This window comes from Engystomops pustulosus, chromosome 7 (assembly GCF_040894005.1).
Source record: "Engystomops pustulosus chromosome 7, aEngPut4.maternal, whole genome shotgun sequence".
Classification (NCBI taxonomy): Eukaryota; Metazoa; Chordata; class Amphibia; order Anura; family Leptodactylidae; genus Engystomops; species Engystomops pustulosus.
Window position 1 is genome coordinate 59,933,530 of NC_092417.1, and position 27,479 is coordinate 59,961,008.

At 41.2% G+C, this 27,479-nt stretch overlaps 1 protein-coding gene and 1 long non-coding RNA gene across 4 annotated transcripts in view; one reads left to right on the forward strand and one right to left on the reverse strand.

Annotated features, from left to right (window-relative positions):
* Positions 1–27,479, forward strand: part of FRMD6 (FERM domain containing 6) — a 153,444-nt gene that overhangs the window by 114,704 nt on the left and 11,261 nt on the right. For 2 of the 3 annotated variants that reach the window (XM_072116100.1, XM_072116099.1), the window contains exons 2-7: positions 17,256–17,493; positions 17,581–17,671; positions 21,209–21,297; positions 24,014–24,090; positions 25,036–25,222; positions 26,928–27,083. In XM_072116100.1, the coding sequence (XP_071972201.1) occupies positions 17,395–17,493; positions 17,581–17,671; positions 21,209–21,297; positions 24,014–24,090; positions 25,036–25,222; positions 26,928–27,083 (699 nt within the window). In that variant the 5' untranslated portion in view covers positions 17,256–17,394. The remainder of the gene's footprint in view (positions 1–17,255; positions 17,494–17,580; positions 17,672–21,208; positions 21,298–24,013; positions 24,091–25,035; positions 25,223–26,927; positions 27,084–27,479) is intronic. The other variant, XM_072116101.1, reaches the window with a different exon arrangement.
* The window catches only part of LOC140069879 (uncharacterized), a 54,478-nt gene continuing 48,815 nt past the window's right edge, over positions 21,817–27,479 (reverse strand). The window contains exons 2-3 of the long non-coding RNA XR_011848871.1: positions 24,686–24,788; positions 21,817–22,327 (exon numbers count right to left, since the gene is read on the reverse strand). This is a non-coding gene — a long non-coding RNA (uncharacterized lncRNA). The remainder of the gene's footprint in view (positions 22,328–24,685; positions 24,789–27,479) is intronic.

The following is a 27,479-nucleotide window of genomic DNA, read 5'->3' on the forward strand; positions in this document are numbered from 1 at the left end:
CAGTGTATATGATCCTTTGTGTCCCTTGTGTATAATGAGCATTATGTTCTGTCTCTATGGTATGACATAGGATTTTTGTCTCCAGCCTATGGTTTTCCAGCTGTTGCAAAACTACAACTCCCATCATTCACTGAGCCACAGATGAGGAAGAATGCCGCTTTACGGGATTTTTTTCCCCAAATGAGTCCAAATCAGTTAGAATTTTCTGGGCTTTAAAGGATATGACTTATCAAGGATATGAAGTTAGCACATGGGAAATGTCTGACTGCCCAAAGCGGTTAATATCCAGTGGTTTCTGGTAGTTATACTGGAGCTGAGCTTGTACGTTTTCCTTCCTGGTAATTATAGGATTGGCTTGTTATTGTTGCAGTATGCGACTGTTTCAACTTATAGAAATGAGGGGAGAGATGGAGCGAGCCTTGGAGTGAAGCTGGACTTACAGTTGGTATACGAAGCCAGCACCATTGCAGATATGTGAAATGGCAGATGAGCAAGAGCAAGAATTTATAAAGGAATCTTATTTGCCCAAAATTTTACATTGAAGTATTATGCTATGAAAAATGGTATATTCATTCTCAATGTTAGGGATACTAAAGTGTGTTAATTAAAATGATATGTATTAACAAACAAGATAACACCTCTTCTGTCCTGGTTTTTCCTGGAGTGCCCCATTGTCCTAGTTATTACTTGATATTCTATAATGTGTATGTGAGGACTTGATGGGGGTACGACACTGGGGTCTGTTGAGTCTGCATTAGCCATTCCTGTTTGAGTTATGTCCGGATTCTCCCTTTGACAGAATCTATATTATATAAATAACGGGTAAAATGCCTAAGTACTGTTCTAGTGCCATATGTAAACACAGATCTTGGAAATGCAGCTGTGACTGGAGTGGGATAGTTTATATACAATTATCCATCTGAACATGATCCCTACTTACACAGCTCCCTATGGACACGCACCTTGTCTATGGAGCAGTTGTATGTAAACAAACAGTCCTTTCCCTACCCTTGTTCTTTAGCTGGAGACATTGTCAATATTACTATTCATACTAGTATATTATATACATTGTATGGTACAGCAGTATATCTAATCAATGTAGTGAGCTTATTTTACCAGAATTTGGTACAATACTTTCTACTGGCAACTGATACTTGTATAGGTGCAATGTCATGCTGGTGAATGATGGATGATCTTGATGGCTCACCCTCTGACCATAAAATCCCTTATGTAGGATGTACCATCAATAAGATCTAATAATCCTTTATATTTGTGAATCAAACTATAAGAAACAGATCACAGGGTTGAGTAGTTGCTTCTTTCCCTTCCAAACAGGGTTGTCTTCTGCTGGATCTTTGGGGCCCATTATAAAGTATTAGATTTCATCAGAGGATTTCTGGTGGGTAAGTCTGACTCTAGGTGCATATAACTTAGGGTTTCCAATAGCACCATATAGTGTAAGTAACATGGGCTTTGCCCCAGCCCCATCTATGAAGGAACAGAAGGTTGGCGATCCTGTTTTGATTGTCACAGTAATTCATCATTACAGGTAGGAGTACAGCCAAGTATTACATTATTATAATACATACAGATTTAGCTCAGGTGGTTTCCTGCTGATAATGGAGGCTGAAGAGTGAAGCGATTGGGAAAGTGACACAGTCAGGGTGGGGGAAGGGCATGTTTTTTCTGCATTGGACTGACATTCCTCAAAAGTGACTCTAATGCATTTAGTTTTGCATCCTGATTTCATTTCTGGAAGTCATTGATCTACTTTAGAGCTCCGCCTGTCCAGGTCAAACTGAGGACATCATTTTCTGGTTTGGTGCCCCTTATATAACATCACACATGCCAAGTGGAGGATGGGAGTTGTTATAGGTCCTTGGAATTGTCCTCTGCAAGATTTATTCTCTCTTAATTCCTCCATCCTTTCTTCTTTCAATATTGTCCCTTTAAGGCTGTTGTATGGGGCTGTGTGTATCAATGGCCTTTATGGCTTGGGAAACATGCGGCTGAAGTTTAAGAAACATCCTGGGACTTGTAGTTTACCAACAATTTAAGAGTCTCATATTACCCTCCCCCTCTGTTCTACTAGCTTTTTGTATGCCAAGGCATGAAGTGCCCCCAGCTATGTTGCTGGTCCCAATTAACTTAATTAGCACAAATTGTCAATGCATGTTGGTAGGAGGGACTCTTGGGTAAAGGAAATATAACTCAATATACATCTAAGGTATGGGTGCATTCAGACTGTGCAGTTGACGTGTATTTGAAACTACAGAAATGACTGCACAAAGTTTGGATTTGTATTTTGATCCATTTGTAAAAAGTAGAAACACAAATAGTTACTTAGTTATTGTGATAATATTCTTTGCATGTGTCACAGATTTACCGTCCTGAACCATTAGCAGCTAAACTGAGTTCTAATCTGCCCCCAGCCGCAGCAAAATTGCATCTAGAAGCCGCAGCAGAAATCAGCCATTGTTTGCTGCATACTGTCCTGATCAGAATCCGCAGCCAAATTTACTTTCTTGCACCTTTCTTACTCTTCTTCCACCTCTTCTACTATAATTTATGGCAAAACTGGGGTGAAATAATTGAAGCTCCAGTCTGGCATCTGGCAAATGGAGTACAAACAAGGTTGTGCCTCCTAATAGATTTGGTGCAACTTACTCCAGTTGACAAGAGATTGAGACTTGGGCTTAGGGTATATCCTTCATAGTTGTATCTTTTGGAAGGAGTTAGTACTACAGAAAAACAAATGAATACAGAAAATAACTCAGTTAATAATCTGATCAGTGGGGATTCAACTGCTGGGACCCCCACCTGACTCCCATGGTAAACGAGAAAAGGGGTCCCATACTCACTAACTGTATGCAGCTTCATTCCAACACTAGGCGAGTGTCGGAAACTGCCAAGCAAAGTGCTCAACTATCTCTGGAATTCTTATAGACAGTAAATGGTGGTGCGGAGAAAGCCAAGCATTGCCGGCACTCCTGTAGAGTTGAATGAAGTGGCAGGACGCATGCTCAAAGCGACCTTCATACAATTAGCACAAAAAAGAGAAAAAGATAACACAGCGCATGCAATAGATGTAGTAAAATAGTTAATTGATTAATACTTAGAATACAGCGAAATAAAAAAGGGGGGGGGGGGTGTCGTCACAGTGCTGCTTCAAGAGACCTGGTATCCAAAACTGGCAGGTGACGGATTGGTAGATTCAATAAAGAGATGAAAAAAAGGTCTGTAATGCGCTGGTTGGTAGACACAATATTTTATTCAAAATTCATATTTCATAATTCACATTCAGCGTTCCAGCTGATCCGCGGTGCGTGCCTCAATCCATCTCGTGCTGTTTCCTCATTATATACGCCACCTATACTCCCAAACGACGTAGGGTCCTCTCAGGACTAGACCCTTCCATGTTACTATCTCCTGGGACAGAACTGCATATCACCCGGAACGTTTTCTCATTGAGGAATATACCATTGAACCTGATGAAGGGAACAGTCCGTTCCCGAAATGCGTATTCCACCTTGTATATGAATTTTGAATAAAATATTATGTCTACCGAGCAGTGCATTACAGACCTTTTTTTTCATCCCTTCATTGCTTCATAGAATTAGTGAGAAAGGTAGGACCCCCATTTATGCAAACTGCAGTACCTGTTCAAGTAATTGTGGGGGTCTAAGCTGTAGGACCTCCACTGACTGGATAGTTATCACCTATCCTGTTGGTACAACCCCTTTAACATTACACTGTGTAAATTATTACAAGGAATTCTTTAGTAATGAAAACATGCATCTTATACCCACATGTGAAGTTACCCTTAATAACAGGAATCGGTTTAGGATTACCATATGACATATAACAGGAATTTCATTGTATGTTAAGGATTTTTCCAAGATTCTCTTAATTTTGTATCATACATTCAAACAAATCTATGTTTTTTAGGTTTTGAAAGGAAATTGTAAAAAAAACATTCCATATATTTGTTTTCATTTCATAATTTGCGTTTCCTCTATGGAAACGGCTGAGTTGGCATTTGCTGCGTTCTGTACCCCCTGGGATGTTTGTTGCATGGACAGTTGTATAGCTACAGGGCGATTCTTACTGGATTACTAAGTGCTGAGGCGACCGTCTCGCATAGTAAGAATGTCAGTCATTTCCTCTTCAGACTCTGCTGCCTCAATATGTTAAATCTAAACCGAATGTACATCTGGGATATTAAAAATGCTCTTACAAGCTCACTCAACTTTATGACTTGTTCATGAAAAATCAACATTTGGAGAATATTATAGATGTTGTACCAGTAAAGGGTTAATGGGAACGTTTTCAAACAAGTGAAATCTTAAGGGAAGCAGCGTGGATTATGGATTGATCATGAGTTGTGGGTTCTAATCTAATTCCACTAGTTAATACATTTTGTATAATCTATCTATATAAGGTGAATAGATTTTGGCTCAGGATACAACTGAACTATCAGTCATGATAACCCCATTAGTATCTATGTAATAATGAAACTTGTATATCTTTGCTGCTTTTTTTCCTTGAAAGGTCCAAATACATGGAAACCCTTGAAAGCATTCCAATAAACATCCCAAAAATAATGGGATATATTCTGTTAAATTCCAAGGGGACAACAAAACTTAAATACATGTGTACCATGTAGCCCCTTATGAAGTAACAAACAATGTCATGCTGCAGTACTAATCATACCTGCAAAGTGCAGGCACCCAACGCTGGCAACTACTTCATTTAATGTTATATCAATTGTACCATATTGAGACCATGTCCTGCAAATATGGACATCTGAGCTCATGGTCTGCAGTGTTGAACTAACTGACCTGTCTGTGACTAATCTTTTTAAGACTAGGAAGAGTTAGTCAAAAGTGATAATAATTAAGTCTCAAGTTTTCTCTCTGTCCTCTCCTCTGAGTTGATCTACCCTATTATGGCCTTCTTCAGCATAAAAGCCCTAGCAAGAATACACCTAGATATTACTGTAAGTGTCTACCGAGCTCAGAATTCCATAGGTTTTAACTTGAGACACATCAATGACCCAAGATTGTATGGCTCAGGAACAGCCTTGATGTTCCTTTGTGTACCCAGAAGAAGAGGATTTATTAATTGGACCTCCATTGCTTGAAGTGTCTTGTATTGACTTTCTTCCACTCAGACCTCAGTACACTCCATGCAAAGCATGTATGTGTATGCAAAAGCTGAACGAACATTTTTCTGACCGCTTTCTAAAGTGTATGGCCAGCTTTAGAGGACAGGTTAGACATGTTCACAACCACAAGAGACTTACAGAATAAAGGAAGGAAGTCTGGAAATCCTACCCTATTGTGCTGAGTACAAGCCTATGGTTAGATATATGTCTTCAGGGCATCAGACCAGTGGAAAACAAAGAACTGTCCAGCATGAAAGTCTTGTCACCATTGTTCATGTGTCAGTGCTTGTCTTCTTCTTCATTAAGATCTTATCACCTCATCATATTATGGCTTTTTCATCAACCGGTTGTGATGTTAGATGTATGGTGCAATTAGCTATTCTATATAAAGGCCTTTTGTGCAGCATAGAATATTAATGGAGAGGAGGACAACCTACTAATCAGCCTCCAGTGTTCCACAACTAGCACTATAGGTTTCTATTAGGACCTAATTAGGGATTCCTGAAAGATTGCAACATCAACAGCTGTCACCTTTACAGTGGGACAAGATACATAGTAGGGGTTCCCTTGGCCAAAGAAGTATGTCGTAACCAGGCATTTTGACTATTCCTTTAGGGGGTGGGAAGATTGTGTCCAAAGGAAATATACAGAGAATTCAGCCTAGAGATCAATCATTCAAGATTCAATTTGCTAAAGTTTCATTGAACTTTTAAAAAGATTTGGTTCGGGTCCAAATCGAATCATTTGGCACTGTATCGCTCCGTGCAGCCATTGCCGTCTATAGCAAGCTTACGGCCGTACATACGCCCCCCCGACGGTGATGTTCATGGAGCCTTACACAGCACATAGACTTCCTGTGAATGAATATGGTGTTTTTATTTATTTGTCCTGTAGACATGTAGTGTATCCAGCACAAGCTGGAAAAATGAATGTGAAGCCAAATGTGAATTATCCTTAATGTGTAACAGATGCGGAGTTGTCATTGACTTTTACATTCGGATGATCTCAGCTGGTTTTCTGTTGATGCTGGGACCCCAGATGGGAAATGCAGACATCTATCTGTGGTTACCAAATCTGCACATTCCAAAGGTTTTATTTCCAGCTTGTTTTGTGTTTTTTCATCTTTTGTCCTTACTGGGTTCAGCCGTTTTAATTATGGGCGTTGGTGACATATTTTACATATTAACCTAGAATGATCAGAGTCATTTAAAGAGCACCATGATGAAAGATGTATGCAAATGAGCCTGAGGGGCTCCAGGCTTCCTATGTGCTATTAGAGCCTGGAGCCCCTCAGGCTCATTTGCATACAGTCTTTCATCGTGGTGGTAGATGCCCTTTAAGCATGGTAGAGGTTGAACTACCATGGACTGTGTTTGTCCACACTTGGATTAGAAATGTTATATCCCCGATGGCTCCCGATCACGGCGCGGTTAGCACACTGAGCATCACTGCACTGTGACCGAGTTGAGCAGCTGTGCCGCAAAGTATAGGACTTGTCCTATACTTTGGCAAATTTGAGGTGTGCCAGCTCGTCTGCTTATAGGGGAAGGAGGGGCCCTGTGCTCGCCCCTGGATCCGGTCCGGCTAAGCACACCATGGGAATGAGGTCTAATACTTATTAGGAGGTCTTAAAGATTCTTAAAACAGTTTAATTTTAGTTTAGTTTATGTTCGCTAAGTGTAAGAGTCTTCTGAAATTTTGATAATGGTCTGTTAATGTTCTCATAGAACCTCTGTCTGAAGGAAGACAAATGTTACTACTGTACATCTTTTTTGTATGTGGATCGATTGATAATGTTTGTTCTACATAGAGGGGATACATACATTGGAGATAAAGTAAAGTTCCATTAACTTGGAAAACCCCCAAGAGGGCCAGGGTACGAATAAACCTCTCCAACTTGTAGTTCTTGAGTTGCTCCGGTACTTCCTGTTTGGTGCTCTGCACCCAAATTCTAGGAGATCATGGAACCTGCTTCATCCAATGAATCATCTCCTTGGATACAGGAGGTCTCTTCTGTTTTCCAGGGGGCTTCTTGTGTTGCCCCATGAATAAAGGAGGTCACTGATTTAGTTGTGGTAACCCCTGAAACCTGTGATCAGGAGCAGGACCCAAAACTTAAAGCAACAAAACGAGGAGCAGGGTAGTCATAAAAAAAACTTTCAATACAAACGGATATAACTACTTCATTTTACATAGCTACCACAAATATAAACCGTTTTTCTTGCCTAAGAATAACACATTTTAAGAGAAATGATATTAGATAGCAGATTCGATTTCTTGTAGCACGCAGCTATTTTAACTTTGTGTAATAGATACAATTCTAAGAGCCCCCCTGAGGGTATACAATATGAATAATGTAAAATGTTGAAGCTGATATTCACTATAATTTGTATAATGGTCTAAAGTTTCTGCAGTTTCTTTCTATTGCCAGGCAATTTTCCAGCAGATGTGACAACCGTTGGAGTGTGTCTTATAACTGTCTTTGTGTGTAACAAACAATTACAAATGATGAAAATCTGTTCAATCAGTGAAAAAAATAAAACACTTATCAGCACTTTGTAAAATTTCTTTCGTTCGAGCGACTGTGGGAACTGGAAATCTGTGTAAAAGCTAACACTGCGTGACAATAGAGGTAACGGCGACAATGTGCTTTCCTTGTGATGTAATATAAATATCGGAGAGATAAATCAAGCAGGAACATCGATATACATATTTGGAGGTATTTATAAAGAAGTGCATGGCAGTCTTCTGGTGTTCAAGCCCTGAAATAGTCACAATTACTAGCGGACCACAAGTAATTGCAATTATTTCCCCCTTTATGCCGTGTGATGGGGGGCACGGCTGGCAGCGGAGTAGACTGCACTGCGGATTGCACATGCACAAACTCTCAGGAGTGAAATTTTGCAGGTTGTGTTGCAGGACCTGGCACATAATTGTACGCCGATGCTTCCACCCCATCGGATACATCAGGAGGCTGGTGTATGATGAATGTCCGCATTTTATGGAAGATCTATATAGATTATATGTTAACTTTTCAATGACTCATTGATTAAGGATGTAGCACAATCATGTATAGGGTTTTCCAGGAAATGTATCTTTGTTACTGAATGGTCCCTCTATACTAAATATCGTTTGGTAAATTTCTCTTTGTGGGTAGCACATACACTATATTAATTGGGATAAATGACAGGCTAATTAAGTTTGTTTATCTTTCATAATGACTTGCGGCTGTAATGTCAGCAGGGACAGGCTGGTCACTGTGGTTGCTATGGTGTCAATGTTTGGTCCACTGGTTTCAGTGTGGTCTATGGGAGATTTTCTCATAATGTTATAAAGTGTCTCTTTTAGCTAATGCTTGTATTTTCCTGGAGATAAGAACTCTTGGACATCTGTTGTGGAACTACGTGGCGTGTTATCCTTCTGTTATTCTTCCTGGAATTTTACAAAACATCTCAATGAATAGAGTCTGCCAAGAACTGTGCTGTATAATCAGTGGTCCCCAACCTTTTATTGTCCAGGGACCGACTGTAAACATACATTTTTTCAGTAGGTGGGGGGGCTGCAGTCTGGTGTCAGTTTCATAGCCAAAAATGTATGTTTGTATGCCCCACATAACTCCCTGTGTGCCTAGCTTATATTGTCCAATTTCCTGAAGAAGCCCCCCCCCACCCTCTACTTTTCCAGCTGAACTCAAAAAATAAAATACTCACCTTACCTGTTCCCCTGCAGCAGTCTTCTCTTCGCTCACCGTCAATAGAACATTGCATTAACATGGAAATTAAGTAAAGGGAAAGAAGACTACTGCAGGGGAACGGGGAAGGTGAGTATAATTTCTTTTGTTTGTTTTTACAGAGGTCCAGCGTTTCCTGGAACCAGGTGTTCCACGGCCCGGTCTTGAGCCACGGACTGGTGGTCAGGGAACACTGCTGTTTATGGTACAGTGGCTATGCTTTGCCCCATTCAATGGAATGGAGCTGCAAACAAGCTGGACATCGCACTCAATGGTTTATTGCGACTACTTGAAAGAGCTTATTGACATGTGATCAAGTCCAGCCACAATCCCAGAATATAAATCCAATTTTTATAATCCTAGAACCACTAACATCACACAGAAAGGTATAATGTCACTGATCTCCTGGACTGCTAACTAATACCTATGGCCAAAACTGCTGGTAGACTCCCTTTAAGCTTTGTTAGAAAGCTTATGGTTTTTTCTAGCTAGTTTAGTCAAGAGGCTGCTTCTTTTAACTAAAGGACAAGATTCCTTAAAAGTCAGTGATATTATACATTGTACAACATGCCACAAACATAGCATTATACTATATAAAATTGGCCACATTTATCAAATGTAGTGCAAATTCAGACAGAAAATGGGTGCAAACTCTTTAATAAAAGTAAATAGAAACAAAGTAAGGCTGACAAACATATGGGGTCTGGTGATAGGGGGGTGCATCATGGCTGCATCATGCCCTCCATAGACGTCTATGGCACCCAGTCACGGTACGGCGAGTCGGGTGGCTGCCGCTCGGCTGACTAATCATAGGGGCACAAGTTATGTGCATTTAGGGCATGCAGAGAAGTCAGTAGCTCCTCGTGTTGTGGCAGAGGAGTCTACCCAGGGCACTCGCTAGCTTTGTATGTGAGTTGGTACATGGGCAGAACATGGTACTTGGGATGTTACCATCAGCATAAGCAGAGGGAAGGCAGCACTTCCAGTACATGACTATATGAAGTGACAAATCTGGTAAAGCTCGTCTTCTAGAGGTTTTCCAGAGCCGCACAGTCGATTGTTAGTCTCTCTATAATTATGAAGCCTGGCGTGTTCACATGCTTTGCTGAGTAACAATATGGATGCTATTTTCTAGCCAACATAAGACGTGTTTTAATGAATGAGAGTCATTACTGAGCTGCCAGAGCCAATGATGAAAAATCGATGAATGAAAACAGCAAGTCAAAAAATTCTGTAATTTAGTTAGTTACATGGGAAATACATTCAAAATTATGAATAATTATTGGTTTCATGTTGGAATACAACCAGTAAGATCCTTATAAGGTAAAGTGTAACTTGGGCCAGAAACATTTCAGAAGGGGAGTGCATCATCATAGATCTATAATAGAGCAATCGATGATGGATGATGGAAGTGGCGACTAATTGTAAAAAAAATCTCAGACTGTGAGAGGATACTGGGAGTCATATTTTCTCAATCACTGGTCATTGGTGAAGCCCCTTCATATTACATATCAACTCCTTCTAATGGAGCGCCCTGAGCTTGACCTCCATTAATAAGTCACCACAACTTGACTAGACTGGGAAGATACGAGGACTATTCTCTTAGGGCTGTGAGGGACTGAGTCAGATCAGGTTACTTAGTATGAGATGTTAACGTAATTATCAAGTCATGTTCTTCATCACATCCTCAGGTAGAAATGCTCCTGACTCATTTACAGACATGGGGACAAGTTGCGTGCAGCTCTCCCGCAGATTAATGGATAATTGAAGGGCAGTGTGACATAGGGCTGTAATACAGTCCCTGCAGTCACTCCGGTGTCAGAAGTTATTAGTAACTTGTAAAGTTGGCCGTCCTAATCTTATGATGGCCGAGGCAATTTGTTCCTCCTGTGTTCGCTTTGTTGGGACTTGTTGCGTTGATAACATCTACTACCTGCCCTGTGAGCTCTCCTTCTGCATGTTAAGCATTATTTGGAATGTTTTTGTAGCGTGGGGGAAGGGAACTATTAAAAAACACAATATAATATGGTCATATAGTAGCCTTGTCTGTCTCCTGAACGCAGAACAGACAAGAACCTGTAAGCAATGTTACTGCATTCTTATATAGAGTGATTAAGGGTCTCTAGCAAACTGGTATTGACCCCATAGGAACATCTTATAGTAAGACAGTAAGGGTTTTGGCCTCATCCAGTTACGGTAGTCAGAAAATACTGTCTAAAAATAAATAGAATAAAATTAAATGATGTGCCGGCATTTAATTTATCATATAATAGATGAAGAGAAATCTGTTTCCTGAGAGCTGAACATTAAGTGTGTTGCTTTTGGAAAATAGCTTAGAACCGCATTTGGCTGCCAGTACAGTCACCCTTCAAAGGGAAAGTGTACCTGCTTCCATGGGCTGTAATGTGTATACTACTTCCTGAGCTCATTTTGGGAGGTGTATTGTCCATGTATAGAGTATAATAGGTTTGTATTATTATATCATGTTGGGAGGTGTAGTATCTATGTACATAGTATAATAGGATTGTATTATGGCCATGTCCAGTGGTCAGGTCATGTTGGGAGATGTAGTATATATGTATATAGTATAATAGGATTGTATTATGGTCATGTCCAGTGGTCAGGTCATGTTGGGAGATGTAGTATCTATGTATATAGTATAATAGGATTGTATTATGGTCATGTCCAGTGGTCAGATCATGTTGGGAGGTGTAGTATATATGTATATAGTATAATAGGATTGTATTATGGTCATGTCCAGTGGTCAGGTCATGTTGGGAGGTGTAGTATCTATGTATATAGTATAATAGGATTGTATTATGGTCATGTCCAGTGGTCAGGCCATGTTGGGAGGTGTAGTATCTATATATAGAGTATAATAGGATTGTATTATAGTCATGTCCAGTGGTCAGGTCATGTTGGGAGATGTAGTATCTATGTATACAGTATAATAGGATTGTATTATGGGCATGTCCAGTGGTCAGGCCATGTTGGGAGGTGTAGTATATATGTATATAGTATAATAGGATTGTATTATAGTCATGTCCAGTGGTCAGGTCATGTTGGGAGATGTAGTATCTATGTATACAGTATAATAGGATTGTATTATGATCATGTACAGTGGTCATGTTGGTAGGTGTAGTATCAATGTATAGAGAATAATAGGGTCAGTGTATAAAGGTCATGTTGGCAGCTGTGATGTTTCGAATGGCCCATAAACACAGTAATTTAAATGTTCCAGTGATCAATCCAGACTAATGTCTTTGTATAACAAATTCCTTGCACTAGCACTTTTTTTTCTGGGAAAATTCTGCTTGACGCATCACAAATGAGAGAAACTTTCGCGCTTACTCGCTATATCTGACATGTCTTCCGATTGCAAGCAGCAGTGGAATGGAACAAAAAACCTTTGAGATTTATACTCGACATATATCGAACTAATAACATCTGATTATTCACAGTTTGGTACAAAAATGTCAGTCTGGCAGTCAGATGCAAGGTAAAATTCTCACTCCGCTTGCAGCTCGCTGAGATCTGTCTGCAGAGTGAGATTTTTAATACATTATTTAAAGACGTTTTTATAGCAAGTGTAATGTCAGAAGGTGTTGTTAGCAGCAAGGCATTGGAGAAAAATTACTACAAAAGAGCATTAAGGCCTAAGTTAAAACCCTGAGCACTAGAGGTTGTCGTGCCATCATTAGAGTGGTTAGCTCGGGGGAGATATCCGTGGCATATCCTAAGTATACACAACCAATGCCCTTTTGTGTCGGGTGTCATTGCTTGAAAAGGAGCTGCAAAGTAGTGGTTATATCTTATAATGGTAGTTGCCACTTCCGCTCAATCTGCCCATTACAAAGTGTATTGTGTTTTCTCTAGTGGCACTACTATATTTCTGCTCAGAGCTGTCTCTTGGTGTATCTGGGCTAAACAGTGTTTGTCAGATTGAGCTCCATGCCATTAGAGGCAAAGATCATGTCACGAAAATAACCATGGTTCAGATGGCATCTGGTTTTCCCAGTGCTTTCTCCAACCCTGTTCTGACTTCACATATAAAATGGTGTTTGGATGTGTGTATAATGGATTTTGCTGTTACTGGAAAGGTTTCTCCTTGGCTGTGGACAATGAACATAAGGAACATTATGTAATGTAGGAGAGTTACTTTCTAGCCACATGTTCTGGCACCAGTGATGACGATTGGAGCAGTGTACTCGCTGGAGGTTGGGTGTGACCAACAGATGTTCCACTTGTGTGGGAATCCAAGTGTTGATGATTACGGGGATTGAAAACTTTCAGCATAAGCCACAAGGAACGATGACTAAGTAGCCTGGCAAAGAATAGGTCAACGTGGCTTGGAAGGTATGGGAGGAGTCATCTATTCCTAAATGGATACTGTACATGTACAATGTTTTTTTTAGCAAGAAGAATGAGAAGACCATTTTACAATAATTTAGAGAATGTACTGTAAGTTAAGGATGTGGTGGTTTTATCTACGGAAGTTTTTTAGTATGCGAATAGAATGAATTTTTAGAGTGAGATAAAATGTAGAAACTTTAAAATAATTTACGGGAATTATGGGAATAATTTACACTTTAAGGCTACATTCACACTGCCGTATGGGGGACGTATATACAGCCGATATACGTCCCCCATAGACGGCAATGGGCGCACGGCGCCCAACGGGAGCGGTACACACGTGTGGCACCGTACCGCTCTGTACCCCGGAAAAAGATAGGACATGTCCTATCTTTCTCCGTAGTATGGCGCCATGCGCCATATGTTCCAATGGAGAGGGGCAGGAGTGAGCTGCGCTGCCGTGCTACAGTACGGCGGGCAACAGCAGTGTGAATGTAGCCTAAGAGGAGAGAATGGGGAGGGTATAAATGATGTGGCTCAGTAGGAAAATGCTTTACAAAAAGTGTGTATTTGGGTATGGGGACAGAGGATGAAGTATGAGCAAAAACTTAGTGTTACACTAGACGAAGATGAAGGTGATGATACGACAGTAGAGCAGTAAATGATGAAGAGCTTTCACAGAATGGGGCAAAGGATGCCAAGGTTTTGTACTATGATGGTAGATAACAATAAAGTCTCACAGTATAAGGATTCAGGAAGAGAAGGTTTTACAGGAAAAATGAAGGTGATGTAGTATTTCTATAGTACTGGAGTAGAGGATGAAGGGGTTTTACAGTCCAATGGTAGAAGATAAAGGGATCTCACAATACAGGGCAGGAGAACAAATATGTCTCACAGTAATGTGGTGAGAATGTAGAGAGGCTTTTCAGTACTACAGTAGAGAATGAGAAGGTCTGACAAAACTACCATTGATGATGCTAGCCTAGAAGTCTCATGTCAGGTCATGGCTCCACCGATCATTAATTTTTGCAGGTTATCTGATGGTAGATGTCCTTTAAGGAGATTGTGTCTACCTGAAACTTTAAAGGGTGACATAGTTTTGGATGAAAAATATTATGTCCTTGGGTGATGTGAGAGTACAACCAAGATCCCAAATAACGGAGATTATAGTCTTTTGGAGTCTACATCAATATGAAATATGTATTATTACCTGCAGCGGTGTAGCTGTAGTTGGTGACATTGGTACTTGAGGGACTTTCCTGCTATTTTACAAGACACAAATACTAAAAACTGTATTTGATAAATGGAAACAACCTGGTTTAGTTACTGCTTCAAAGCCTAATCGCTTACTCCATGTTACATCTCTACTTACATGTTAGCTTATACATAAAAAGTTAGTAAGTAAGTTAAAAGCAAAGAGTATATATCTAAATAAAATGACTTGGAGATGGATGATGGTCCCATTTTGGGGATAAACCGGATGGTACGTGGTCTGCAAAGTGATGCATTGTAACAGAGATATAAGATGGCGGGGGATACACTATTACTACCAGTGGAATATCCAAAACCTCTAATACGTAACTATAAAGCCCATTCCATCATCTACAGCAAGTTACTGCAGAACACGAGAAGTGTATGATCAAATAGGTTTTAGCTGTGGCCCCCTTTGGTGGGTAGATTCTCAACACAACTGGTACACCTGGTAGTTATGCACCTGGCATAATGTATCTCTCTGACTTTTCTATTTTCAGCGCTCCCTTAGACCTGAATGGAGAGTGGCTGTGCATGCGTTGCAAAGTCTCTGTTCAGCCCAGTGCTAGGACGGGGTCAGTAGTGTCTATAATGTAATTATAACATATCCTGTGGAAATGTTCTAAATATTAAGCAGGAGAATACCCCTTTTAGTCCCAGCTCCACAGACAGTCAAATTATTAAGACCAATATTAATTCAATTAATTTATAAGTTACTTGTGGTTAGGAGGAAGACTACATAAATATGGATCACTTGGATGTAATTGAGCCCAGGATTGAGTGATGCAAGTTTAACAAACAACCAAACTGTCTGCTCTACAGCCTATAGCCATAATGTATTTTCAGGGTAGACCTCAAATCCTTAGAGCATTGCGTGAAATATTTATAAGAAACAAGTGAAACTTAATGTGCATAATATTATTGGACATGACTAGTGATCTCACCACTGTCTTTCTTTGAACTTATGATCATGAATATTCCAAGCACTTTAATAAAGCATTGAATTCTGGACATATTCATGTGCAGAAAAGATGTCCTGCTATGTCAGAGGACAAAATATCACTTAGTTAGTAAGAAATTAATAAAATACAGACAGAAGGAAGGCAACTTCTGAAAATGGGTTCATCAAGAAGTCATCTGCTCCTGGTCTGTGGTGGCTTCGTATGTTTGTATAAAAAGAAAGAAAAACACACAGAGATAATATGCTGAAGTATGTTCTTCCTGTAGGAGAAGGAGGGGATAAAACCAAGGCTGTATTGTATATATTATAGAAGCATCCACTACAGCTGCAATGAGGCCCATGGAGGTCACCATGGAGATCAGAGATGAGAGACACATGGACCTTATTGTTAGTGGGGCTCATCATATCTCTGCTAGAGTAAATTTTGGTGAAAACTTCATGAAACCTTATAACATTATCTATCTGTATACATGTACACAAAGTAATTCTGTATTTAGCTGTAGGCACCCTGCATCCCTTTATGTCACATACAATATTCTGCACACTTTAGGTATTACATACGGTCCTAAAGAAGCCATGTAATCATGTCTCTAGTCTTAGATTTTTACAGGAATTATTTACCTTGTGTGCAGGTTTGCAACCATAGCTCATGCTGCCATAGGCAATAAACCTTAAACTTTGCCCTCACTTTAATATACTGTGACCCATGCATTGACCTCCCATACACTTTGACCTTCCCTGTACATCCATGCCTATATAATATTACCCTCTGTGCCCCACTCCCTTGTATTAAAACTTGTGCCCACCCACTTAAATAAACTATTATCACCTGTGTCTTCTACCCATGTAGTATAACCCTCTTCCACTTTTCCAAATGTTGGCCCCCTTTGTCCCCACTTCTATAGACTACAGACCAACCATATACAATGTTAACCCCTTCCCACTGCTCCCATAAACTATTTACCCCTGTGCTCTAACTTCAAAATTTTATGACATACACTCAGTGGTAGTAGTCTGGCCCTGGAGGAGATACAAATAAATTATTTAATTTAAAAATGTCCTCTCCTTCTATAGTACAGACAGCCAGGGACACAGCCAGTGGTAAGGAGCATACTTTTAATACTTTTTTCTTTTGTTCTTTATGGTTAGTAATAATCAGACTGTGCTGCGGCACTGTAGACACTGTAATCATGATAACCGTGGAAGCAAGGACTACTATATCACTATGATATGCAGATGGTTTCACCATGGTTGATCCGTGAAATCTGTTCAGTGCACGGTCGGTTATTCAAGAACAGACCTTAGAGATGAGTTGATTTTTCTGAGGAAATCTCAAGTGGCCACTATAGGGGATATATTCCATTACATGTTGTTGCTCCAGAGATGGAGATGCCTTTGCAGCATCTACAGTAACAGAGCACAAGGATGAGGCTTTTTATACTGGCTTCTACCCTTCGGAAAAGCATCTTTTTCCAAAATAAACATGACAAGTAAAGTGGTATTTGTTTCATGAAAAAAGCTGAGTATCAGCCAAAAGTGCCATTCCACTTGTGACCCAACTTTCACAGATTCCTTTACATCTACAAAGTAGTGAAATAACATGCTCTGCTCCATGTTGGTGTTATAAAAGGACAGCTTTACCATTTTGGTTGTTTCCAAGAAACTGAAACGAAGAAAATGGATCAAGGACCTACCTACATTTGAGTTATTTTCTAGATGTTTGGTATTGATAAATGACTCACATACACCTAGATAACGTAATTAACATTTAGCTTCTCTATAACTTTTTACAGCGATGATTCCTTGAGTTAAGAAGAGTTTGCCAATTATGATGATGATGATGGACTCTTGGCGATTGGTCAATGCTGGACACTTCATAGGTCGCAGGGGCCTTGGCGCTGCACAGTGACCCCTAAGAAAGGGTGAAACAAAATGAGCAAGCTTGGCTTCCACAATAACAGAGTCATGCAGGATCGGCGGAGTGTGTGTGTCTTCCTACCAAACGATGACACTCTGAATATCATCATTAATGTAAGTACCCTGCTAATGATGACAATAGGGGGGGGGGGTTATGGGTACTGTGGCTTTTTATAGTGAATATTGCATTGTTTTTTCCAGGTTAAAGCACTTTGTCAGGAGTTACTGGACCAGGTCTGTGATCTCCTACGGTTGAAAGATTGTCATCTCTTTGGGCTCAGTGTTATTCAGAGTAAGTGACAGATATCTGTATTGCTATTGGATGATCATAGAAAAGTATGTAAAACTCAAGAAAACTTATTAACTCCCTTAAAAGGGTTTTTCCATGAACAAAAGTTAGGCCCTATCCATGGGATAGACCCTAACATGCTGATCAGTGGTGGTGTCAGTGCTGAGACCCCCACAGATTAGGAAAACAAGGGGTCCAATGAGTCCCATGTACCTCCGCCAGACTAAAGGAGCAGACGCCGTGCATTACCGTTCTGCTCCATTGATCTCTATGGAGCTGACAGAAATTGCTGAGTGCTGCAGTCACCGATTTCCATCAGCTCCATAGAGATTAATGGAGCAGAATGGTCATGCGCGGCCGTCTGCTCCATTAGTCTGATGGACCCCTCGTTTTCGTGATCTGTGGGGGTCTCAAAACTGAGACCCCCACTGATCAGCAAGTTAGGCCCTTTCCAGAGCATATGGCCTAACTTTTGTTTATGGGGAAAACTCCTTTACGTTAATTGCAACTGTATTTCTATGCCTTTTTCTATCACGTATGTCAATGTTTTCCAGTCTGAACATGTCTTGTATCTCAGTTATACAAGCTCCTTCTTATCATTGCTCCGGCTGACAAGTTCATATACTTAAGTGATGGCATCTTTACTTCTCACCTGTCTGCTGCCTGGTACAAACAGCTTATGCAGGGGAGTGGGGTTAAGCAGATCATCACTGGGGGGCTGTAATATAAAAGGCACGTCTCTGGGGTCAGAGGGAATGGATTGTTTCATATCTATTGCTTATAAATGAATTTCAGCCCACACATTGTCCATAGGGATCAATGTATATAGAGAAGCAATAGGTCAACATCCCGATATTGTGGCTCATTGCTTTAAGTTAATAAGAAGCACATGCACATCTACAAAGTTCATACATTATGAAACAGAGAAATTCCAGGTGCCTGACCCAGGAAATTAATAAGACATTGAACAGCTTCTTCAGCAATACAGGAAAGAGGCACTATCCTCCCTAATACATTTGCTGGTCGTAGACCCAATCTATAAGCGGAGCTACCTCAGGGGAGTTACCTGAGGGGTATATGACCTATGTGGTTAAAGTCACTACTGGACACCACTGGTTTCAGTTCCCCTCAGTATAACGAAACAGTCAAAAATAATGCTGAAAACGACTAGAGGGCATTGGTGGATGGTAAACCTAATTTTAGAGACCAGAGCCAGGCGGCAACTAATAATTCAAATTATGGGATGTATCAAGAGAGGAATAGATCCTCACTATAAGGACAACATGCGCCCCTTATTTGTGTCGCATGGAAGCCCTCGCAGCTGTGCCACAATCCCAGCGCACACTCTTATTAAATACCTGTGTAAGCCGTTTTAGCCCCAAAAAAGGTGCACAGTGCGACAAAACAACCCTTACTAAATGATCCCCAATGTATCATGTTAGGAGAGCTAATCCCTGGAACACTATAATGTACTCCTAGAGTCCATTTAATACACATTATCGTCTTACAGTGTGCTAAGAAAAATCTCAGGGCTATTTACTTTTGTCTGTATGATACTTTTTAAAGTATAAAGTATCTTTATTGTCTTAAAGATCTTAGAGGCACAAGACAATCTAAAGAATAATGTTGCCATTTGTCGTGGGAGCATTGATAATGAATGATACTCATATTATAATATCCATGCTCCGATGCCGTTCCCCGCTTTCACTTTTCTTCTGTTATTTCCTCTGAATGGCAGCGTGTTGATTTAAAGTTACAGCTTAGCACGTGGAGTTTAGTGTGATGAATGGGGACAGCTGAGACAGGCCCTGATAGATGCCTTCTCTCCTGCGGGACTCACATTCCTCAGCCTTCACATTCCTGAACAAGAGCGAACATCAAAAGCCAACAACTAGAACTCTCATTTCTATTAAATGTGCAATATCCCCCACTGGGGCCTTGCCTTTTCTTGGTGGCCTGGAGGCAGCCAGGGTCCACAATACTGGAGTGACTGGCTATTGCGACCTTGGGCACGCTGTGGTCACGGTGCTGGGTATGGGGGCCAGCGAGCTGTGCTACAGCCTGGCAGGTTTCCAGTCAGTGGTGTGTGCACGAAATAAGGAGGGAGAGGCTGATGTAATGCTTTCTCCCTGGGGCAACCCCTGAGTGTCTGTAGGATGAATCCCTTGGTAATGGATGGGTAAGCCCGTGGTGGTAAGCAGCCGTATCCAGGGAACAGATGGAGGCAAAGTTGTGTAAATCCAGTTCTTTATTGAACAGAAGACAGCAGGCAACGGGCCAAAAACGATCAAACAGCAAATTCAGATTACTGGAGTGGTCACGGAGAGTGGTCCGCAGGAATGGTGCACCAGCCTGATAGTAGATGCAGGCTGGGATAGATGAGGTGGAGCCGTGTCCAAATTGTGGAAGCTGCAGCTCTAGGCTAGAGTCTCCTGACTCAGTAGGCCTGAGGCACTAGAAGCTCCTGTGATTAGAATATGTGGCAGCACTGAAGGTGTGCTGCACACAATGGCTCTCCCTCCTTGGGATTAGACCATGTGGTAAGACTCTCAGCTCTGACCATGAGCTCTCACCCAGCAGAGGTTTTTATACTCCCCCTGGTCAGGTGGTAGCACCTCTCCAATCACACTTCAACTAACTATACAGCCACATCATTGGTTAATTACTTACACCAATTTAACTGTTGCCTTTCCAGGCAGTATCTACAGCTGCAATGACATCATTCTCAGATTCCAGAACCTTCCTAGAGAGGTGATTGATTTCCCTAACGGCTCCTGACCTGAGGAGGGCACTATTTGCAACTATCCGCCTGCCTATGCATTGGCAGAGGTGTTGCAAATGCACTTTAAAATCTTTAGGTATCAGGGCAAATAAACTGTGTCAAATGACAGAACTAAGCTTCTTAACATTCCCGCCCATTGCTTTTCTTGTTTTTGCCTTTCCATTTTTTGCTTGCCTTCTTTAAAAATCCATAACATTTTTTTTCGGAGTATAGAGTGAATTAGTGCATGTTTTCTGCATAACAAATTGTACTTCCTAGTACTTTATATTCCCTGCCATATACTGGGAAGCAGAAACAAAATTACAAATGTGGTAAAATTTGTATTTTTTTATATATATCAACAATATATATAAATATATATGTATAGAAGCAATTATTGGGTAAAATGTATGTTTTCCCTCTGTTTAAAGGACATCAGTTTAGTGATGGTAGATGTGTCCTAGCAAGAAGCTTGCTTCTTTTATTATAGCTCTATATCCCGAGATTTTGTAAATATAGTTATAAAAGTTATGCAAATTACCCTTGGGTGCTCAGGCTGCGTCACGCAAGCGCTTCAAGTTGATGTAGGCTGAGCGCCCCAGGTTAGTTTTCAGGATATAGATTTTAATAAAAGAAGTCCTGAGGAACGTTGTCCTTACTAGGACACATCTACCATCACTAAACATATGGTAGATACTTGTTATTTAATGTTAATATTGTATGTTTTATTTTCTACTATTTACTAAACTTTTTCCTGCTCCTGCTTTCTCCCATGACAGACAATGAACATATATACATGGAACTGTCCCAGAAGCTTTATAAATACTGTCCCAAGGAGTGGAAGAAGGAGGCCAGCAAAGTAAGTCAGGTGACTGTGTGTTTGCTCAATACTTTTCTTGGCCGGGAATCCTCAGGAATGTTGCCACTGGCATAATCCTGATGAGATGTATTTCATTCTAAAGTCAGATAGTTCTATGTATATAGAAGCCACCTTGTGGTGAATGTATAGCTTGATGCTATAAAATGTTATAAAATGTGTATTGGGTGCACAAGTAGCAATAGCACCCAGCCCTATAGTATTAGTGCAGGTCTTCACTGCCACATAAATAGGGCAAATTGTAGATGGGGGAAGGAGGTCTGGGATTTTGCATCACAACCTGAGCTATAAGTTACACATCTGCAAATAGTTCATGCTAGAAAATTATAGACTAGTGTCTTAGTGGCCATACTAAGGCCATGCTGGTGGTAGATGCCCGTTAAACTTATATTGTGGACAGGATCGATGCTGCAGCTAGCAATCAGGGAGCTAGTATAATGAAAACATTAAGCTGCTGTGCAGCCCCAATCACCTATAATACAAGGCAACCCATGGCACAATAGTGGCACCTATGTATGACATACACCAAGTATTTAAAGTACAAACAATAACCAACTACAAATTGCAGTGGGGCTCCTTTGAGTGGAAGGAGAAACAACAAATAATTTCTTACCAATTATATATTAACAAATTATTAACATTAAAGGGGTTCTCCGGTCATAGAAAGTTAGGCCCTATCCATAGGAGGGCATGTGCCGGCTGCTCCGTTCATCTCCATGGAACTGACAGAGATAGAACAGCGCAGCTCTCCGCGATCTTGGCAATAACGCTTGGCCACTAGCTCATGGGTACGAGAGAACTACATCATTTTATATATTTTTTCTATCATTAAACCATATGCTGTAAAACATGACAGGCCCATTTAAATATCTCAGAAATGCTCTTGATCGCACAGGATGGATATAATTGCTGTGTGGGATTTACATGCCACATACATTTGAAACACTTGTACGATATTAATCTTGCAGCCATATAATCTTCAGTTGTCCTAGAAGCAGCTCTGCTCCGCAACTGTTGTGGCCTGTGGGAATGAATCACAAGTACAAGATCAGCTGTCGACTTCCCAACAAGGGGACATTACTGTCTTGTTACACAACTGTGAGAAGCCGAAGGGCATTACATGTGTTACAAAAGTTGGAGTAAAAAGAACATACTACATATCACACTAGTGGTGCGATCACCAGTGGCATTTGTGATGGGTTTTTTAACGCACTGCAGACACAAATGTGTTTTTACATGTTACTGTGTGTTTGGCTGGTTTGAAAATGTTTTTCTTCATTGCTGGAAGTGTAAGCAGCTCTGTTAAGATTTTCATAGCTGTCTACACTTACAGCAGTAAATTAAAACACTTAAAAACCAGCCAAACGGATGGTAACTAGAGATGAGCGAGTATACTCGTCCAAGCTTGATGCTCGTTCGAGTATTAGCATACTCGGAAAGGCTCGTTGCTTGGATGAGTATTTACCCTGCTCGAGATCAAGCATTTAATAAAGAAAAGACAGTGAAGAACAGCGAAGAATACAATTAAAGCAGTGAACACAGTGAACAGATGATCATTTAAGTGAAGAACACAGTGAAAGAACACAGTGAAGAACACATTGCAGATGTACCGAACATCTGCTAACTTAGCCAAAGACACGAGCACCGAATGGTGTAGGAGCAGAGCGGGGGCTGGAGAGCTGGAGCGAAACGGAGCAGGCACCACGGAGCGGAGGCTGGATTAGGCATGCAGGAGCGGAGGCTGAAGTGGAGCGGAGCGGGGGCTGGAGCGGGATACGGAGGAGCGGGGCTGGAACGGGCATAGAGGAGCGGAGCGGGGCTGGAATGGGCATAGAGGAGCGGATCAGGGGCTGGAGCGGGCATGGTGGAGCGGAGGGGGGTCTGGAGCGGGCATGGAGGAGCGGAGTGGGGGCTGGAGCGGGCATGGAGGAGCGGAGCGGGGTCTGGAGTGGGCATGGAGGAGCGGAGCGGGGGCTGGAGTGGGCATGGAGGAGCAAAGCAGGGGCTGGAGCGGGCATGGAGGTGCGGAGCGAGGGCTGAAATGAAACGGGGCTGGAGCAAGAGGAGCGGGGGCTTAGGCAGAGCGGGCTGGAAAAGGGCCAACAGTCTGACTCAGATCACATCACAGCCCAGCCCGAGCACAGAAATAACCGTGAAGAACACATGGCAGATGTTCCGAACATCTGATAACTTATCTGAAGACATGCGCGCTGAACGGTGTTCTTCACAATAGTATGTGAATAGTATCGTCAAAAATTAAGAACAGAAACGGTGCTGGCACCGTCAATCCATGGGCCGAACACTGTATCACGGCTAGGGGGGTGGTGGGGAGGTGAGGATTTGGTAACAATCACTGTGGTCGTGCTTCAGCTTCAAAGAACAATCCAGGAGTCCATATGCAGATAAGAAGAAGAAGCGGCACTCACCAATCTAGTGAAAATGTCTTCTTTATTCACAAAAAATGGTACACAGGGAGGCACGCAGTGCCACAAAGCCGACGGGCCGTACAGGGGAATACATCTGTGCCATAAGTTGTAAAGACACATCAGAATCCTCCAGACGTGTCCTTACAACGCATGGCACGAAACGTGATGTGAACACCTCATATTGAGTCTCTCCCATAACAAGGCCACTCATATACCCCAATAGCAATAAGAGCCAGAGTGCCCAATGTACACCATTAAATAACTGATTTTTTTTCTTTCAGGGTATTGACCAGTTTGGCCCTCCTATGATCATTCATTTCCGAGTGCAATACTATGTGGAAAATGGCAGATTAATAAGGTAAAATTAAAAAAATAAGTATCATGTGTGGTGTTTTGGACAATTCCCCTATTAAGAATGTGCTCACAGGGTGCGGTATTGCTATGACACCACCAATCAGATATTATCTATGTGGGATTCCAGCAGCAAGTATTTTATTAATCAGGTGCGCCACCTCAGGGGAAATTATATATTACAAATCTCCCACGCAAATCGATGGCTGCTTGAGGAATTAATGTGGTCCTCAGGAGAGGCCTAGCTAATACACAAGCTCTCCATACTCTTAACATTACTATCAGAGAGTTTTCTATTATTCTCGGTCATTCTTCAGAGTGACATTCAGCCTACACTACAGCCTAATACTGGCCTCAGCTGAAAGCAAATGGCCTGTTATACGCGGCTCAATATCATTAGTATGCAAACTTTTATCATACTGCCCTTTAATTGTAATTGATTTTTAATGCAAATAGGAAGGCAACCTTTCTGCTGTCTTTCCCAACCCTATACACATATGTGTGTACACACATATATATATATATATATATATATATATGTGTATATATATCTCCTTTAGTCCAATAGTATGATAGGGCCTCTTCTGAGAGGGATTACTTACATCCAGATGAGTCTTGGGTGGAGTTTAGTCACAATCGCTTGCTTTGTTTCTTAAATGTCAGCTTCAACCAACATCTGGAATCCATCAAATAAATTAGATACATCTGAAGAAGAGGGACAAAAAGAGGTCATTTTACGTGAGATAGCCACAAGTATATCCCAATCCCTCCACACACTTTTAAGCTCCAATAAGAGAAGCTGTTAGCGAGGTCCAGACCCACTAGCTCTGCCTATGACATGGAGGGGACAACTTGATAACATAAAATTATTCTTTACTTTCTTATAACATAGTGGCTCAGGCAGGTCACGGAAGCTTCTGTGTATTAAGTCTTATATTATTTCATTTTCCAGTGACAGAACAGCGCGGTATTATTACTATTGGCACCTAAGGAAACAAGTCTTGCTCTCCCAGAGCACTACAAGGGAAGAAGCTTACTTTTTGCTGGCTGCCTTTGCCCTACAAGCTGACCTGGGGAACTTTAAAAGGAACAAGCACTATGGAAAGTACTTTGAACCAGAAGCCTACTTCCCCCCATGGGTAAGACGAAGTTGTACTTATAGTCTGAGTTGTTATGTAGTTTACTTTAAAGCTTGGATACACCCTTTAATATATTTATTTTTAGTAGGTAATCCCTATCTGGGGATATTAAGACTGGCTTTAAAATTCCCCATGCTGATGCTTTGGTGCCCATATCTACCGGAGAGTCCAGCCTTAGTAGATTGGGGCAAACTATGCCAGTTTGGACTTTTTTAGACCAGAGTTTTCTGCTGTCTTCCCAACTGGTTTCCAGCGGAGACCATAGTAAATCCAGCAGACCGGGCTTTCACGTCCATGCTTGCCCTTCTCCCCGCCCTGACACACTCAATGTGGTCTGTGGGTCAGAGAAGCCAGCAAACTAGCGGTGAGGAGGAGATTTATGTGCCTTCTCTGCCCGAAAACTTGTGGAGAAAGCATAATAAATCCCCCCTGTACCTCAGAGTATCACACATTTCATGGATTGTATATTACTTTGTCTTAAAATAAGCTGTTAACCTCAGCAATCAGCTGTGCGGAAAACTGAAAACAATAATTTAGTCTGCTGCACCACCCCCAGAGGATAAAAAAAGCAATACATAGTTTCTGCTAATTAATCTAGATGAACTGCATCCTCAAGAATGAGAGACACTTTTTATTACTAGACCTACTTTGGGAGTTATTTCTTTAAATGGTGTGGAATCTGTGCCATATTTATCTAGACAACTGTCTAGATCTTTTTTTCTGCCTAGTGTGAATTTTTTGAATTTGTCAAGGGAAGTTTGCAAAATTGAAATGGAATTGTTTGGTATTTGAGGAAATTTGTGATGCAACCTTGAAATGTCACACTTGATAAATCCGGCACCCACCAGACAAAAACAGACCACTTTTATGCTGGTATTTGGTCCATACCAGATTTGCACATGCAGTTTCAGGGGACTCCCATAACTGCTTGAGAGGCTGTGCCACGGTAGGTCATATTCTACGTATATTTAGTGGTGTATATTTGGTGTTTTTTCCCAAGTGGTAAACACATGTGTTACAGGACATTATCTGGGTATATGCCCTTGGGGTCCCTTGGTATCCCTCGCACCTTGCAACAACCCATCCCCTTCTATTTCTTGGCAGTGGACCAATCTTTAGTCAAAGCTTGGAAGAAACCTGGCCTTGTGGTCATGGGACATTTAAACTGATATACGGTCAATGAAAATCTGACTTCTATCCTAAATACCAGTGTCTGTGGTAGCCACAGCCAGTCTCGGCTTTCCCCTTAGGTCTAGTCATCATACCCAGCTCACTCACGTGGGATTGTCTCCCCCTCCCACCCGCTTCTATCTCTTTCCCTTTCTCTATGTTTACAACTGTTTTATGAATGTTTCTTATTTAGTTGTTTGCTGACTTGTTGTGGAGGCTCCATATTTACAATGTTATAGTGATGCATTTTGGCAACTTGTATTCCTCTCTCTCTACTATTGTATTACATTGTTCTCATTATCTCATTTGGTGCTTACTCGCTCACCATCTTAAGATCTCTACTTCAGGTGCACGTACATAAATTCCCCAAGCTGTTGGAGTCGCCCTGTACTTGGCCTAATGGTGGCCTCCGGATAGGACCTTCCCTAAATATCCAATATAATAATTGAAAATGATGTTTAAATTCATTTGCCATTTACATTTTTAAGTGGCTTTCAATGCTCATTACTCAATATGTGCTTTGATATTTGTACAGGTAATAAAAAAGAGGGGAAAAGATTACATTTTAAAGCACATTCCGAATATCCACAGAGACCAATTTGCACTGTCCGTGCCGGAAGCACATCTTATGTATATTAAGGAGGCAGCAAGACTGGAGGATGTTGCTGTCCATTACTACAGATTGTACAAGGTAAGGGAAATGATTTTACTTATGGGTGAACATTACGAAGGTAAAACTACATGCAGTCATCAAACTTTTTCACGAAAACCTTCTGCCTCATATTTAGATATACCGTATATACTCGTGTATAAGCAGAGTTTTTCAGCACAAAAAATGTGCTGAAAAACGTCCCCTCGGCTTATACACGAGTCTATTACCCAAAAAAATTACCCACTTAAAAAAATAAAATTAAATACTCACCCTCCGATGTCAGCGCGGCTCCCCGATGTCGGTGCGACTTACCGATGTCCCCGATGTCAGTGCGTCCCGTCTTCTTTCTTCTCCGCGGCTCCTCTTCTCTCTTCTTTCTTCTATCATCGACGTGGCCATGTTTTCTTCATGGCCGCGCATACTATGACGTCAGCA